This window comes from Carica papaya, chromosome 4 (genome assembly GCF_054855325.1).
Source record: "Carica papaya isolate Zhongbai chromosome 4, ASM5485532v1, whole genome shotgun sequence".
NCBI classification, from domain to species: Eukaryota; Viridiplantae; Streptophyta; class Magnoliopsida; order Brassicales; family Caricaceae; genus Carica; species Carica papaya.
The window spans coordinates 13,165,817-13,179,501 of record NC_142312.1 but is presented as its reverse complement, the minus strand read 5'-3'; the positions used below and the strand labels follow the sequence as shown (position 1 = coordinate 13,179,501).

At 33.2% G+C, this 13,685-nt stretch overlaps 2 protein-coding genes across 3 annotated transcripts; one reads left to right on the top strand and one right to left on the bottom strand.

Moving 5' to 3' along the window:
- LOC110812364 (Integrase-type DNA-binding superfamily protein) lies at positions 1-1,733 on the top strand. Its single transcript, XM_022039127.2, has one exon. It carries the CDS (start codon positions 521-523, stop codon positions 1,451-1,453), a length of 933 nt encoding a protein of 310 aa, XP_021894819.2. The 5' UTR covers positions 1-520; the 3' UTR covers positions 1,454-1,733.
- Positions 1,734-4,569: 2,836 nt separating this feature from the next.
- On the bottom strand, positions 4,570-13,685 carry POLA3 (DNA primase POLA3). Of its 2 annotated transcripts, none has more exons than XM_022039130.2 (17): positions 12,287-13,685; positions 11,885-12,037; positions 11,404-11,454; positions 11,129-11,304; positions 10,662-10,739; positions 10,462-10,573; positions 9,896-9,980; positions 9,756-9,807; positions 9,606-9,667; positions 9,411-9,526; positions 9,200-9,321; positions 7,876-7,944; positions 7,618-7,675; positions 7,367-7,440; positions 5,563-5,611; positions 5,164-5,243; positions 4,570-4,821 (listed from the first exon to the last, which is right to left on the bottom strand). In XM_022039130.2, exons 2-17 carry the CDS (start codon positions 12,012-12,014, stop codon positions 4,762-4,764), a joined length of 1,374 nt encoding a protein of 457 aa, XP_021894822.2. In that variant the 5' UTR covers positions 12,015-12,037; positions 12,287-13,685; the 3' UTR covers positions 4,570-4,761. The 2 variants fall into 2 exon arrangements, with proteins under 2 accessions (XP_021894822.2, XP_021894820.2); XM_022039128.2 differs by lacking the exon at positions 12,287-13,685 and adding an exon at positions 12,111-12,253.

Below are 13,685 nucleotides of genomic sequence, written 5' to 3'. Positions count from 1 at the left end.
TTGGCTGTCATTAACTTCAAACTATTTTGGGTTGTGGAGAAAGTCAAACCTCCATCTTTAAATCAAATAATGTCTTTACTCGTCTCTTGCTATAAATACACCAACTACGAAAGTTGGAACCCATCTCCATTTCAAATCTAATCCCACAACGATCTTCTTTTTCTCTATTTAGATTCTGCTTTTGCTTCCCCACAATCTCTAAATTTTCTCTTCACATGCTCTTTAATATCTACCTTAAAATCCCTCATCTTTCGCCAAACTCCCCCAACTTTTTTCTTTCAGTCTCTCTCTCTTTCTTCCATCTTCTATCAGTTTTCCTTTCACAGTACTTTCTCTGCATCTTCTGGGTTCCTGTGCCAGTTTTGTGCTTTCAATTTTCTTCCTTTGTCTCTCCAAAGGGGAAACCAAGATAAGGGCAATATTTTGTTGTGCTCTGTTTCCTCTATATTATTTTCACTTTTTCCATTTTCAGAGTTTTACTTCAAAATCGATCAAAATTTCGTTGTTACAAAAAGTCGAGATGCAAGAAAATACCATCCCTCAATTCGCATTCACAAATAGTGGTGTTGATATTCGGTCCTCTCTGTCACAGATCATTTTAGCAGGAGGTACAAACACCTTAGATTCAATCTTCTCTCATTGCTCGCCATCAACGACCCCCACCACCACGATCAGCCCTGGTTTTGAGCCCCTAGGCTCCTCAGTGTACCTCTGGCAGAGAGATCTTCTCCAAAAATTCAGCCAAGAAAACAGAGCAATGACATGCTTTGCTCGCAACCCATTAACAAACCCACCTCAAAGCTCTGTGTCAACAAGCTCCTATTTGTGCCCAATGAAGAAGAAGCTATACAGGGGAGTGAGACAGAGACACTGGGGGAAATGGGTAGCCGAGATTAGACTCCCACAAAACAGAATGAGAGTCTGGTTAGGCACTTATGATACTGCAGAAGCTGCTGCTTACGCCTATGACCGCGCTGCATATAAGCTCAGAGGAGAGTACGCAAGACTCAATTTCCCAAACCTCAAAGACCCAAGAAAGTTGGGATTTGTGGACTCTACGAGATTGACTGCTTTGAAGAACTCTGTTGATGCGAAAATCCAAGCGATTTGTCAACGAGTGAGAAGGGAGAGAGCAAAAAAGAACGGAAAGAAGAGCTCTGGTGAGAGTGGGAAGAATGGGAGTGGTGATAGCGAGAAGAAGACAGTGAAGAAGGTGGAGTCTTGTTCATCATCTTCATCTTTATTGGCTCCCGTGTATGAAGAAAATTGGAGCAGTGAATTGATGTCACCAACAGTATCTGAAAATGGGATGTGGAAGAATGAGAATTCACCGCCTTCTGTGTCGACAGAGGGTCCAATGGCGGTGGCAGATGAAGCAGAATTTGAAGGATGCTTGCTGGCAAGGATGCCATCTTTTGACCCTGAATTGATTTGGGAGGTTCTAGCCAATTAGAGACATGAAGAAGGAGAGAGAGCTCTTGTGTGTTTCCGCAGGATAGAGAGGCAAATGTAAATGGGGTTTAAGCATATTTTTCACATTCTTCTTTGTTTCTTACAACAAGTCTTTGTTTTAGGTTATTAGGGATATGATTTGGCCTTCGTTTTTGAAAGGAGGCACTTTTAAATTGCTAGGCTGGGATCAGTATGAGTTTAAAGTAAGATTAGAAGCATGAGTTAGCCATTATTGTTTGTCTTTCACCTCAAAGAAACTTATATATGCTTTTGAGTTGAAACTTTTTCCTTTTTTTTTTTTTTTTTTAAAAAAAATCCTCATTCAATCTCTATATCTTATTTACTTGGTAGTCAAAATTAGTCATAATATACACATTTGATTGATTCCTCAATTAACTTTATTTATATCTTCAATTCTATGTAAATAAATTTATATTCCAACTTCTAAATGAAGTAACAGCAAAAACTTAAAATTGATTAGAAATTAACTTGAAATTAGAATGATATTCTATTTTTGTTACATTTATATTCTATTTCTATTCCTTACAACTGAGAATTTGAACCAAATTCAAGGTTAATACTTACCGTGTTCAACTTCAAATAACCTCATATTATTTTTAAAATTTAATGCACTATCATTGTTGTTCTATTTAAAATCTTGTGTTATTTTTTTTTAATCTTATTAAGCTTTTATACTCTCAAAACATGTTTAAATAAATTCTACTATTAAAATACTCTATAGCTTCCGTTAAAAGAATTGTACATGTGATTGACGTAGGGTTCAGGATGAACTGAGTGCTAATTTTTTTTATGCTTGGCATTTATGTGGATGTCACGCTGAACTGCAACACCTTTACTATTTTCTTCTCATTTTTCTTGATATCTTATCCTTCTTCATTCAGTTTATAATCATCTATATTTTAAAAGATTTTGAATTTATTTTTAGAACTATTTATATAAAAACTCTCAAGTGGTTCCTGAATAATATTAATTTGGAAAGCAAATGCATAACTAGTGAAAAAGAGTGGAGAAAATAATTTACAACACATGAAATAGTCAATCTAATATTTAAAAAAATGAAGAGAAGTTGGCATATATTATGTATAAAGAAAAAAGAGCAAATAGTTTTGGAGAATATTACAAGTTTATATTTTATAGACATAATTAATAGGTAAAATGTTATATATGATTTTTGAACTACTTATAAATTCAATTTTATACATGCACTTTCAGACAATAGTTTTATTTAAAATAAACAAAATAAATTTTATTGTTAATGCCAAGGAGATTGCATATACATGTAAATAAGAAAAGAGTAAAAATGCTTTTCTCTAGTAGTTAGAAAAAATTTGTCATTCGCTCGAATATCATATTAATGACATGTATCATTCTCTTAATAAAAGTTGAACGATATTTAATGATAGCAGCTTATTTCAACATGTTTTAAAAGTATAAGTGTTCAAATAGAAAAAAATAATAATATAAAGATTTAAATAGAAAAATAATGATAATACATGAGTTTATTATATATTAATCTTTTTTTTATTATGATGTATTGATTTTAATGCTAAAACAATATATTTCAAAATTTTTGATACAAAAAATAAATTCAAAATTTTCACTTCAATGTAATAAAAAAGTTAGATCATTATAATAAGATTTGTTACTTTTTACATTAAGAATTAGGCTAAAACACCAAAAATTATCTTGTACCATTCAAAAAGTGTCCATAAGTAGAATCACTACTCCATAGTATATTGCTGCTTGAACCTCATTTTCCTTCTAGATAATCTCCTAATTGTTCCAAAGTAACTAGGAATAGATTCTTTAACAAGAAAGAATTTCGTTCTGAGGTACGATGTGTATGTAGAAATTTTCGCAACTCAATCATATATGATGATTCAAAATTAATCTTGTATTATTTTTTTATCCAAATCAATTCAAAAATTTTAAGAAAGAGAATCTCTTCTTTATTATAAATAACTAACATTTTTTGACGATTGATGATATCATGATGTCGTGACGTAAAAAATTAAACAAAATAAAGAAATTGACATAGGTGGATGATAGGTAAGAACCATCTCACCATGCCACATCATACCTATTTTAACGGGTAAAACCCCCCAAACGGGAAGCACTATCATCTTCTTCTCTTCATCTTAGTTTGGAGCTCCACTATTCCACATGTTTTAAGCATCAACAGCATGCAATCATGAGAAAGTTTCGTGCCATTGTCGTTAGACCACCATGAGAAAGTTTTTTCTCCATTTAACGGAAGTTTTTTCTCCATTTAACAGATTCGCGAGGAAGCACCCAACATTAAAATTTAAGAAATTTAATTCTTTAAACTTCGAAGAATTTATAGGAACCATTAATTATTTAATATTTGAGGCAGTTGAAATTTGTTTCAAGCTTACATGTTTATGAAACTTTTTTCATAAATATACACTACTTCAATGTGCCTGAGTTTGGAGTGTTATAAAATATTTGGCGGCCTTTAGTTGTAGAACAAGATAGTTACCCCAACATTTGCATGCAGGATAGCTATCCCAATAGTTTTGCACAAGTAGCTTTGGCTGAAAGAGACAGACACAGACATAGATACACACACACACACACACATATATTGTAATGTCAAAACAAAGACTAAGATTTGTATACCCAATTACAACAAGGGCTGTGCCTTCAATAAAAAAAAAAAATAGCGAAGTTATTCTAGCTGAAACAAATAAGATTTTACAAAAATAGCCACCGGACATCAAAATTATTATTTTAAAAAAAATGTCAAATTGATGGTACACATTTTTTTTTGGGTCAAAACAGTAGGGATTCTTGTTAAATAAATATTAGTTTTAACTTTGTTAAATGTTTATAATTTAATATTTATTTTTTTACAATGATTTTATTAATTATCCTATTATTTCACTACCATAAAACTAAATCTAAATAAACTAAAATAAAACATAAAATTTAAATAGCACAAAAATATTAAAGCAGTTATGCATTACTTTATCCTATTCAAATTTGAAACCATCTTTTTTTTTGTACTTTTCATATTTTGGTGACCGTTTATTTATGCCTAAAACTATTAAATTTAGATCTCTGTATCGAACAATATAGCTTCAAAATGTAAATACGTATTCTTAATCAAGTATCAGATACAGGTTTTTTATCCTTCCATCTTACAATCTAACTTACATCAAAAGTATTTCTTCATGGATAGGAACCTACCTCAACAGAATCACAAGATGAGGTTGCATCCAACTCCAGAAACTACAGATATACAAGGACTAAATGATTTTGAAGGTACTACCAACTCAAGGAATTCTTTGACTTCTGCAGTTTTGCATATGAACTTTCTATCTCCTCCTGCAACAATTTTGAATTGCGTGGTTGAAAAAGCAAACAAGATGTATTCTTACTAGTTGTTAATATGTTGTTTCTTCTCTAGAGTTATCAGTCCTGAGTAACACTGAGAAATTTATCAAGTTACCATAGCAAAATTAAGACTTGAATAAAACATAATTTTAAATTGACTTCGTTCTATACTGCAGATGACTACGATTTTAGGACGATATTTTCTTTACTGATTAAATATCACAGAAATGTTTACTTCAAAGTCAAAAATCTAATCAGCAGTAGATGCCAGGACGATTTTGGAGGTAAAATACTTGGTAGCCCATCCAAGTATGCATCAAGGATAAGACTCACCTTACAAGATTTTAGCAAAGGCTCCATGAATGAGGACCTGAAAAACCTGAGCGACTTTCCCAGCGAGGTTCCATCTGATTCTGCAATCAAGCAATTAAGATCAGTGAGATAGGGAGAACAACACAGACCTGGATGTTACATGCTTATATGCAGTGAATATGAACCTCCAGCAACATAATGAAAAACAAAATAAACCAACCACATTGTCATCTAAACACATTTGAAAGATTTTCAAGAACTAATTATGATATTCAGAATTGCTAGCATATATCCCCCCTAGTATCAATCCATCAAATCTTAATAATCATACATTTGTAAGAAAAAAAAGATTGCTCCAACTGTCGAAAGAGCATAAAATAGAAAAGCAACATATTGCCAACTTCTGTATTGACAACATACCATTATCAGCATCTGTTCTCAAACCTCCCATGTTAAGTTCTTCTAGAAGCTGCAAGGAAAGAAAAAATCCAGTAACAATGTATAGCATACGAGAAAATTTACAGAAAGTGTCACCATTCAGCATATTTTATGCTTCATCAACCTATTTTTTTTTCTTATATATGCAGACGGTCTATGAGGTGGTTTCGAATGAGAAAGAGAAAAAGAAAAAGAAGAGAAGAAAAAGAAAATAGGCTAAAACAATTAATAAATTGAGGCTGGAACCTAAGAAATCAGGTTTTCAGTTCTTTCATTTCTGCTATTATTACTAATAGAAGTGCATACAGATAATATTAAGAGACTATCTAAAGCTAGGGTGTAAAATACTTTTCACTCGCAGCCCTTGACTATTTTCTATGATTCACAAATTGGACCAAAAACGGGCACCCAACATGTCAACCCTTTTTGAATGTGACCATAAGAATTCTAAACTGAATTATTTAGTTAGTCATAACTAAGTTCAAAAAGCAAGCTTGTAACTGCAACGCTCTCGACATAAAAGCAGAAATGTTCCCTTTGAAGAGTAACTAAAAGATTGGTCTTGTATCAGATGAGAGTTCAAATTCATAGCATCTTATGGAGAGAATATGATGTTATTCCACTTAAAAGTGAGTCTGGTATACTTAAAATATAGGAGCTTATAAGCTCTTATATCATATAAGCTGGTAATTTTCTTAAAAAAAACGAGCTAGTAAAGTATTTGGATAACATAAGTTTATAAACTATATTAGTTTATTTATATTTATTTTTAATAAAAATATCATTAAAATGATAAAGAAAAGACAATTTTATTATCTTCAAACATTTGAGACTTAAACTGGAATTTGTAAAATTATTTGAGGGCATAGAAACAATTACTTGGTTAGTACCAACATTTTTCTAAAGAGTTTATAAGCTATCTAAAATAAAAGTTAATCCCAAACAGTATCACAGAAATGTTATTGCAAGAGCTTATAAGATGCCTAACTTATAAGCTCTGGTAGTTCTCAAACATATAAAAAATTTTAAAATATTGTTGTAGAGCTTACAAGCTTTTTTTAAACCAAAAAAACAACCCAAGCCTGAATACCTTCTTAATCTACCATCTTGGTGGGTTGGCCCTTGATTAATAGAAAACCTTAAGAAATGAATCCTAACCATCCAGCCTCATTTATTAAGGAAAAGGTTTAAAATTTTGAGCAAGTATATAAAATAAACCGCCTGACAATTTGGATACAACATAATAATTGCATAGGATATGCTAAGGTGTTATCATGAGTATCTTATTGGATGGGAAGTTTGTTAAAATGGTGACTAATACAATGGCTGATTTGCAAATATGGTCTCTAACCTTTAATTCCTTTTTCAATTTAGTTTCTAACATTTCAATTGCCACAATCAAGTCCTTGACCTTTTATTTTTCTCCAAATCAGTTCTTCAACTAATTTATCTGTTAAAATAAACAAATTATTGAACAAATTATCAGCACATGGTAGAAATGTCATAAAAAATTGATAAAATGGCTGTTATTTGGTGATGACTATGGGATTTATCTGCTTTAAAGCTCATCACATAAATCCTTAGAGATAACTACAATGAACACAAACCTACTGTTCAAAGATGAATCAGCAGTGACAGGACAACGGGGGCCTATAAAGTAATAAAGTACGCAAATTTTAAAAAAGAAGAAAATTTGAAGATAACTACAGTTGTGAACGCTTCGCACCAAACAGTAGTTGTGAGGATGAGAAGGAAAGAGAAGGTCATCCAAGTAGCATATGCTTACCTGGGCAAGTGTTGGTACTGTTGAAGGATCAAATTCGTCACAGTTGTTTGGGTCAATAGGAACACAAACACGTCCTGAAACCAAGAACTGAGTATTAAGATTGTAATATTGTCAGGATACAAAAATGTTCCTGCACTAGACAAATTAAGCTCTTTGTACATCCAACTGCATATAAAGTATCATTGTCAACCACAGTTTTTGAAATCCATGGACATACAAGTTGACATTAACAAAATCTCATGTTCACCAACCTGTCTTTGGGTGCACACAGAATGGTGCCTTCAGCAAATGGTTCATGTGTTTGGACACCTAAGATGTTAATGTAATAGGATATAAAGTTAGTACAGATATTTCATATAAATAGTTTCTGCTCTGTGAAAATACGATAGCTGTTTTTTTGCAACAAAGCACAACCCTGAGAAGCATGTAGTTGAGGGACATCACAGAATGTTTACAAAATAAACACTTTGGAGAAGGAAAAGCAGAGGATCAGCAAAGAAGTAACAGACCTCCATATCTAGCCTAGGGTAAGTAAAACAGAATACTATCTCTTCAACGCACCTACGCAACCCTTGAGCCTGAGAAAAGAAATTACGTAAAAAGAATAAGTTTCTAAAGAAAAATGTGAAATACTTGAACCTCAAAAAAGTATCAAGCAAATTATGGTTCTAATAATGAATTTCAAAGCCTCTTAGATCAAAATTGGGAGCACCAAACAGTCTGTTTCAAAGATTGCGGGGATTCAAAATTCCTGAGCAACCTTGTACATCAAACAGAAATATATTTAATTCATATTAACTGCACAGGTGGTAAAAGGTAATAAAATATCGAATTGGCAAATGCTCCATTCTTCATTCCATTACATTTTGCTTCAAAGCCAAAGAAACAGATTCCTTGGTACAGGACCAATTATCAATTTAAACAATGTGAAGACCAGAAGGCATGCCTAAATGCTTGCTTCTCCCATCATTCTGAATAAGGTTGTTAGCCTCTTTAATTAAAATCGAGAAGACCAAAAGTGAAACTGGACCAAGAAAAAATGTCAACCCTGTCTGTTCTGCCATCTCAATTAATTTTAACTAAAATCATCTAACTGAACTGGAAAAACTTTATATCCGGTTCAGTAGGGCTGGGTTCTGAAAATTCATAACCAAACAGACCAAATTAACTGAATTGTATTTGGCTTCATTTTTTTATTATTTCTTTTTTGTTCCTTTGTCTATCTGACCATTTATAAGAAATCCAAAAGGTATTGTTATATGGTAAAACAAAGTTCTGTTTGTTTGATATTTGTCGATTTCTTATGTGTAGTATTTTTTTCCTCTTTCCTTATTTGTTACGCTCTAAAACCACATATACCACCCAGCTGCATTAAATAATCCAGTATGTTAAATGTGGTTACTGGTTTACACAGTTAACTTCTGTAAAATCTTGAATTGAAAAAAAAATTCAGTTAATTTGATTTTGAACAAGAGCAAAAAACCACTTGCATACCAAACCCCTACTTTTAAAATGCGGATGAGTAAGGTCCTTCATCTGGTGATTGAACTTACAGCTTTGCTTCGGACAGCTCTAAAACAAAAACCACCAACGCAAAGTGGTATACTATTCTCAAATTGTTTAAGAGAGGTTTTTACTTTCCCATGATTTTCCTAATCTAACAAAATCTGACCCCTGAAAGGAGATTGAACCGTGGACAGGAAATGCTTACACCCTGTTGAAGGGATGTCATGGTATTTAACTATTAATAATAGAAGCTTCTAACACAAGTATCAGTTCTACTGTTTATCCTGGGACTATTCTTCTGTAAGGAAGATCAAGCTTCACATATACCTTCTGTTTTCCTGATTGTAGTGTATGTTTTAGTTGCTCCCATCGAAAAATGTTGATATCTTCTTTTGACATGGAGGATCTCCTATTCTCATGCCATCTCCCCCGAAGCTCAGATGTAACAGCTATATAGATAGAAATATATAGTCAAAACCCATTGATAAAATGTGAAACAGAGTAAGCAAGGAAGAGAAAAGAAGAAATGTTTGCATGCCTTCATCAGGAATCATTTCAAGTATCTTTTCATATCTTTCCTCAGTTGAAAATATCTTCTGACTTTGAAGCAACTTTGCCTCAAAGAAATCCTTAAGAACTTCATTATACGATCTCCTGCATAGCTACAAAATCTCTTAGTACAGGAAATGATGGCCTTGGCATCATACAACCACTAGTAAGTAGTAGCACTTACACAAGAAAAGGATGAAGGACAGGACCCGTCAAAGAAACTTTTTTGTTACTATTTTCATTTCCCTGAAACAGATAAAAACAGAAATTTTACTAAATTTCGGAAGCAAAACTGGATCTTTCATAACTAAACAGTTGCAGAAAAATATACCACCTTGTATACACGGAAATAGTCAGCAATAGCAGCCCTTTGTTCATTAGTCAATCTACAGATTTAATGGCAGTACCCTTTAGAACTTGTGCAACGACACAATAAAATAAAAAAAAGTTATTTTCAGTTATAAAGTGCATCACCTTCTGGCTTTTCCATCACAAACCCAACAGTGGACGCCTCGTCGGCCACTGTACACCCAGAGAATGTGACTGAAACCAAAGTCATCTGCATCATAGATGGTGCATAATGAATACGAGTACAAAAGTATGCTTCACTAACATCTAAATATGTTCGCGATAGAACAAAAGTTGCTAATGCAGGCATACGCAAGTAAAAGCTCAGGCAAGATGAGGACATAAAGTTCATATCAACTATTGCTGATATGCTGTAATCTGATATCATTGCACATATGATGGTAATAGAGACACCTCTATGATCCATTTGATAAAATAAAAAGAAGATGGCAATTTCTTTTTCTTTTTTTTAATTAAAAAATGTGAAAAACATGGCAAAATCCATAAGAAAGACTATTTTCAAATATTACATCTCTGCTTTTATTTCTGGTTCTGTACTATGTATTTAGCTAACAATGCCATCTTTTAATTTTCATCATCAAAAGCTTTGGCAAACTTCTGTTAATATGTTGTCTGAACTTTTTTCTTAGAAAAATATTATTTAGTAAGACCCAAATTTTAGCTGCCCTTACCTCGGAGAGCAGTATCAATTACTTTAATAGCAACTGTCATTAGAGGCCAACAGGCCAAGCAAACTTCAGCTCCAGAGCAACAATATCTAACATCATCATAGTCACTTATATCCTGGTCAAAGATGCAACACTAATGAGTCAAGGAAGCTACAATTAAAAGTTAAAGATATGATTATCTAGCATCAAGAGCTATCACTTACAATGTCAAAAACCAATTCCCTCTCTACTGGAGTAAATACGTTATCACCACTTTGAGCATACGCATGCCTCTTAGCAGGCTGCATAGTTAGAGGAATAAAAGTTATGAAAAATAATATAAAGTGCATGACACTGGCAACAGAAAAGTATGGCAAGATCTGCATGGCCTCAAACCAGCAAGCTCTGCATAAAAGTGTCACAACACACAAAGTATTTCGTGGATCTGGTATGTTTGAAGGTATTAAATCCAAAATGGATTCCAAATTTAAACACGAATCTAATAGTGATTGCAAATCAGATCAACTCGTTAGCAAAGGAAAAAGAAGATCAATGACATATTTAGTATGATTTATCAATTTTCGAAACAATATGACTTTCAGCAAAAATAATAACGTAGTTTAGTGTCAACATGCTAGTTTAAGCAAACTACCTAATTGTCTAGTTGTAAGGAAAGAGGTTGAAAACTTACATCCACACTATACACAGGTCCAATATCTATTTTGAAGGGACATTTTTCTTTGATGGAACTTTCCAGCTGAGATACACGATTGAAAGACTGGAATCGCAAGTAAATATCATTCTCCAGTGTAAAAGAAAATTCTCGTCGGCCAAAGTAGGACTTGTCACAAGCAGGATGCTTCCCATCTACAAAGCTCAAGTAGCAAAACACAATCATACATGAAACTACAGGCAAGTGAGGGTGCATACTTGCAATTAAACACATATATGGTAGACAGAGATTACCGTTTCCATATGACATCCATTTAAATATTTCGGCATAAGGAAAAATTTTTCCTGCAGCAAATCAAAATATTCATTCACGTCAAGGAGAAAAAAAAAAAAAAACAGAAAAGCCTCTCCAAGAGAGATCCTAATAACAAGAGAGAACAGAAAAAGAATTAGAAAAACTTTTAACACCAAGTTTAAAAACCATTATGAATCCATAAAAGAACAGAAGACATGATGACGATAGAAGGCTATGATCAAACAATTAGGCAAAGACTCATCATGGAATCAATTTTCCTAATGGAAAGAAACTTAGACGCTGGATATAAAGATGTCAAAATCCTTAATAAGCTGGTATCAGGAAAAAAAAATTTATTTCAGAAACTGTATATAGTAATTATGCTTAGATAACCATAAGTACTTCATAACAAGTGAAGAATTTTTTATCTACTTCTATACATATATTTGTACGAATCCACAAATAAATAGAAGCACTCACCATAGTACACCTTGAGATAATCGGCATTGAATTCATTAAGTACACAATTTACTTGTCTGTTCTCAGCACCATCTGATTTTCCATCAATCAGCATGTCATCGCTTCCACTCTGAACTTCCTCTCTACACATGTCGTAACCACCGAAGCTATTCTCTGTATCAACAGATTCATCGTTTCAGATGTTGACAATTATATCTTCAAGGAAGAATACGAACAAAAATAATACCAGAATCGAAATGACGAAGTGTTATGAGCATAATCGGGCAAATAAACTCTGAAACCAAAATCTGAAAAAGCTAAAGTAACACTTAAATATTAAATCTGAAAGTTTGAAAATATTAATTCTGAAACCCACTTTTACTTCCAACAGTTGGAATTTGTAGAGATCATGAACAAACTAACCTTAATAATGCGATATAGATAGCGAAATCCTTGAATAAGTCTTTTGAGACAAGTAATTCCTCCAAAGATTGAACAGTAAAAAATAAAAGCAAGAGTTGAAATGTTGAGGGATTTGAGATCTGTAGCTCTGAAGTGGCGCGGGAAAAAAAGGGGGTACGAGAGTTTGGCGGGAAAAAAGAGATGGGCCGCGGGCCCATGAACTGTTTGGACCTATCTGTATCCATGGCTCTCCTTGGCCCACAGGTGTATGTTGACATTTTAATACAAGTTATTCAGAAAGAGACAATAATATAAGAATTTAGAAAATTGACAAAATTTAATACAAGTTATTCAGGAGTGGAGACCTTCAATTCATTCAAAGGAAAAAGGTGAATAGAAGAACAAAGCAAATATCTTTAGATTTTCCACATTACTAGTCCATAGAAATATGAAGCAAAAGTAAATCATGCAATCCTTACAAGACCCTGCTGTTTCCATTCATGTATATCACTTCAAAAGCAAAAAATTAACCTCCCAGACAACTAGAAGACTATACCAAATCAGCCCCACAAACACTGGAGGAAAAAGATTTAGAGTGTGTTTTGCAAAATAATGCCCAGGGAACATTTCGTTCATCATCATTTGCAAGAATAAAAGGAAAATATTTGGCCTCAAACAAAAACTTCACGCATAAATCAATTGGCAACGGACACAAACAACAAGGCAAAATGAGAATGGAAGTGGTTTTGTGCAATCAATACAAACAGAAAATATAACCCAATCAAGAATGTTGTCCAAACACATCCTCGGGACATCTCATCAAACAATTCGTAAGCAGATTGCAACACATTCTTAAATAGAAAACGGACAAGTTGAATGTAGAGAGCTACATAAACTGGTTTATGTTAACCAGAGTAATCAAGTAGGGCAAAGGAATCCTAGAATGGGTTCAGTCTATTGATCAAGACATCCATAAGGAGCGCCTTTAATCAATACATAGTAAATGCAATGTCAAGATGCATACAATAACACAATCAATGTATCGAAACCTAAAATCTATAATAAGACTCAAACATACAAGACCATGGAACACTTTTGCATAGCCTCGAGTCTGCTTCTCTCAAAAGCACATTTAGATCCTAGGCATGTCTCAAACGGATTCTACAATTTCTTTCAATAAGAAGGACAATGAAGGCACCATAGGGCGTGGAGTGACATTAAGTTACTGTCTCAAGAGCTTGTGAATAGAATAATACTGTAGATGGTCATTTCTAAAGCCATAGCATGATTACATACAGTAAACAAGACCAACAAAGCCAAACTTCCAAGTTGTAGCAGTGTAAAAAAAATGAACTAGACACCCTATTGCCCATGCTTTGCTAAGAGGGAATCAATTAACATGCTATAGAAGAAAAGAAGG

Bases quoted from the DNA above. Each gene is read 5' to 3' on its own strand.
- LOC110812364 (XM_022039127.2), top strand. From the start codon at position 521: ATGCAAGAAAATACCATCCCTCAATTCGCATTCACAAATAGTGGTGTT.
- POLA3 (XM_022039128.2), bottom strand. From the start codon at position 12,141: ATGCTCATAACACTTCGTCATTTCGATTCTG. The intron at 10,740-11,128 runs GTAAGTTTTCAA...CTAACTATGCAG, and splicing joins GACCTGTGTATAGTGTGGAT to CCTGCTAAGAGGCATGCGTA. The intron at 9,981-10,461 runs GTAAGGGCAGCT...TCTATGATGCAG, and splicing joins AATTGATACTGCTCTCCGAG to ATGACTTTGGTTTCAGTCAC.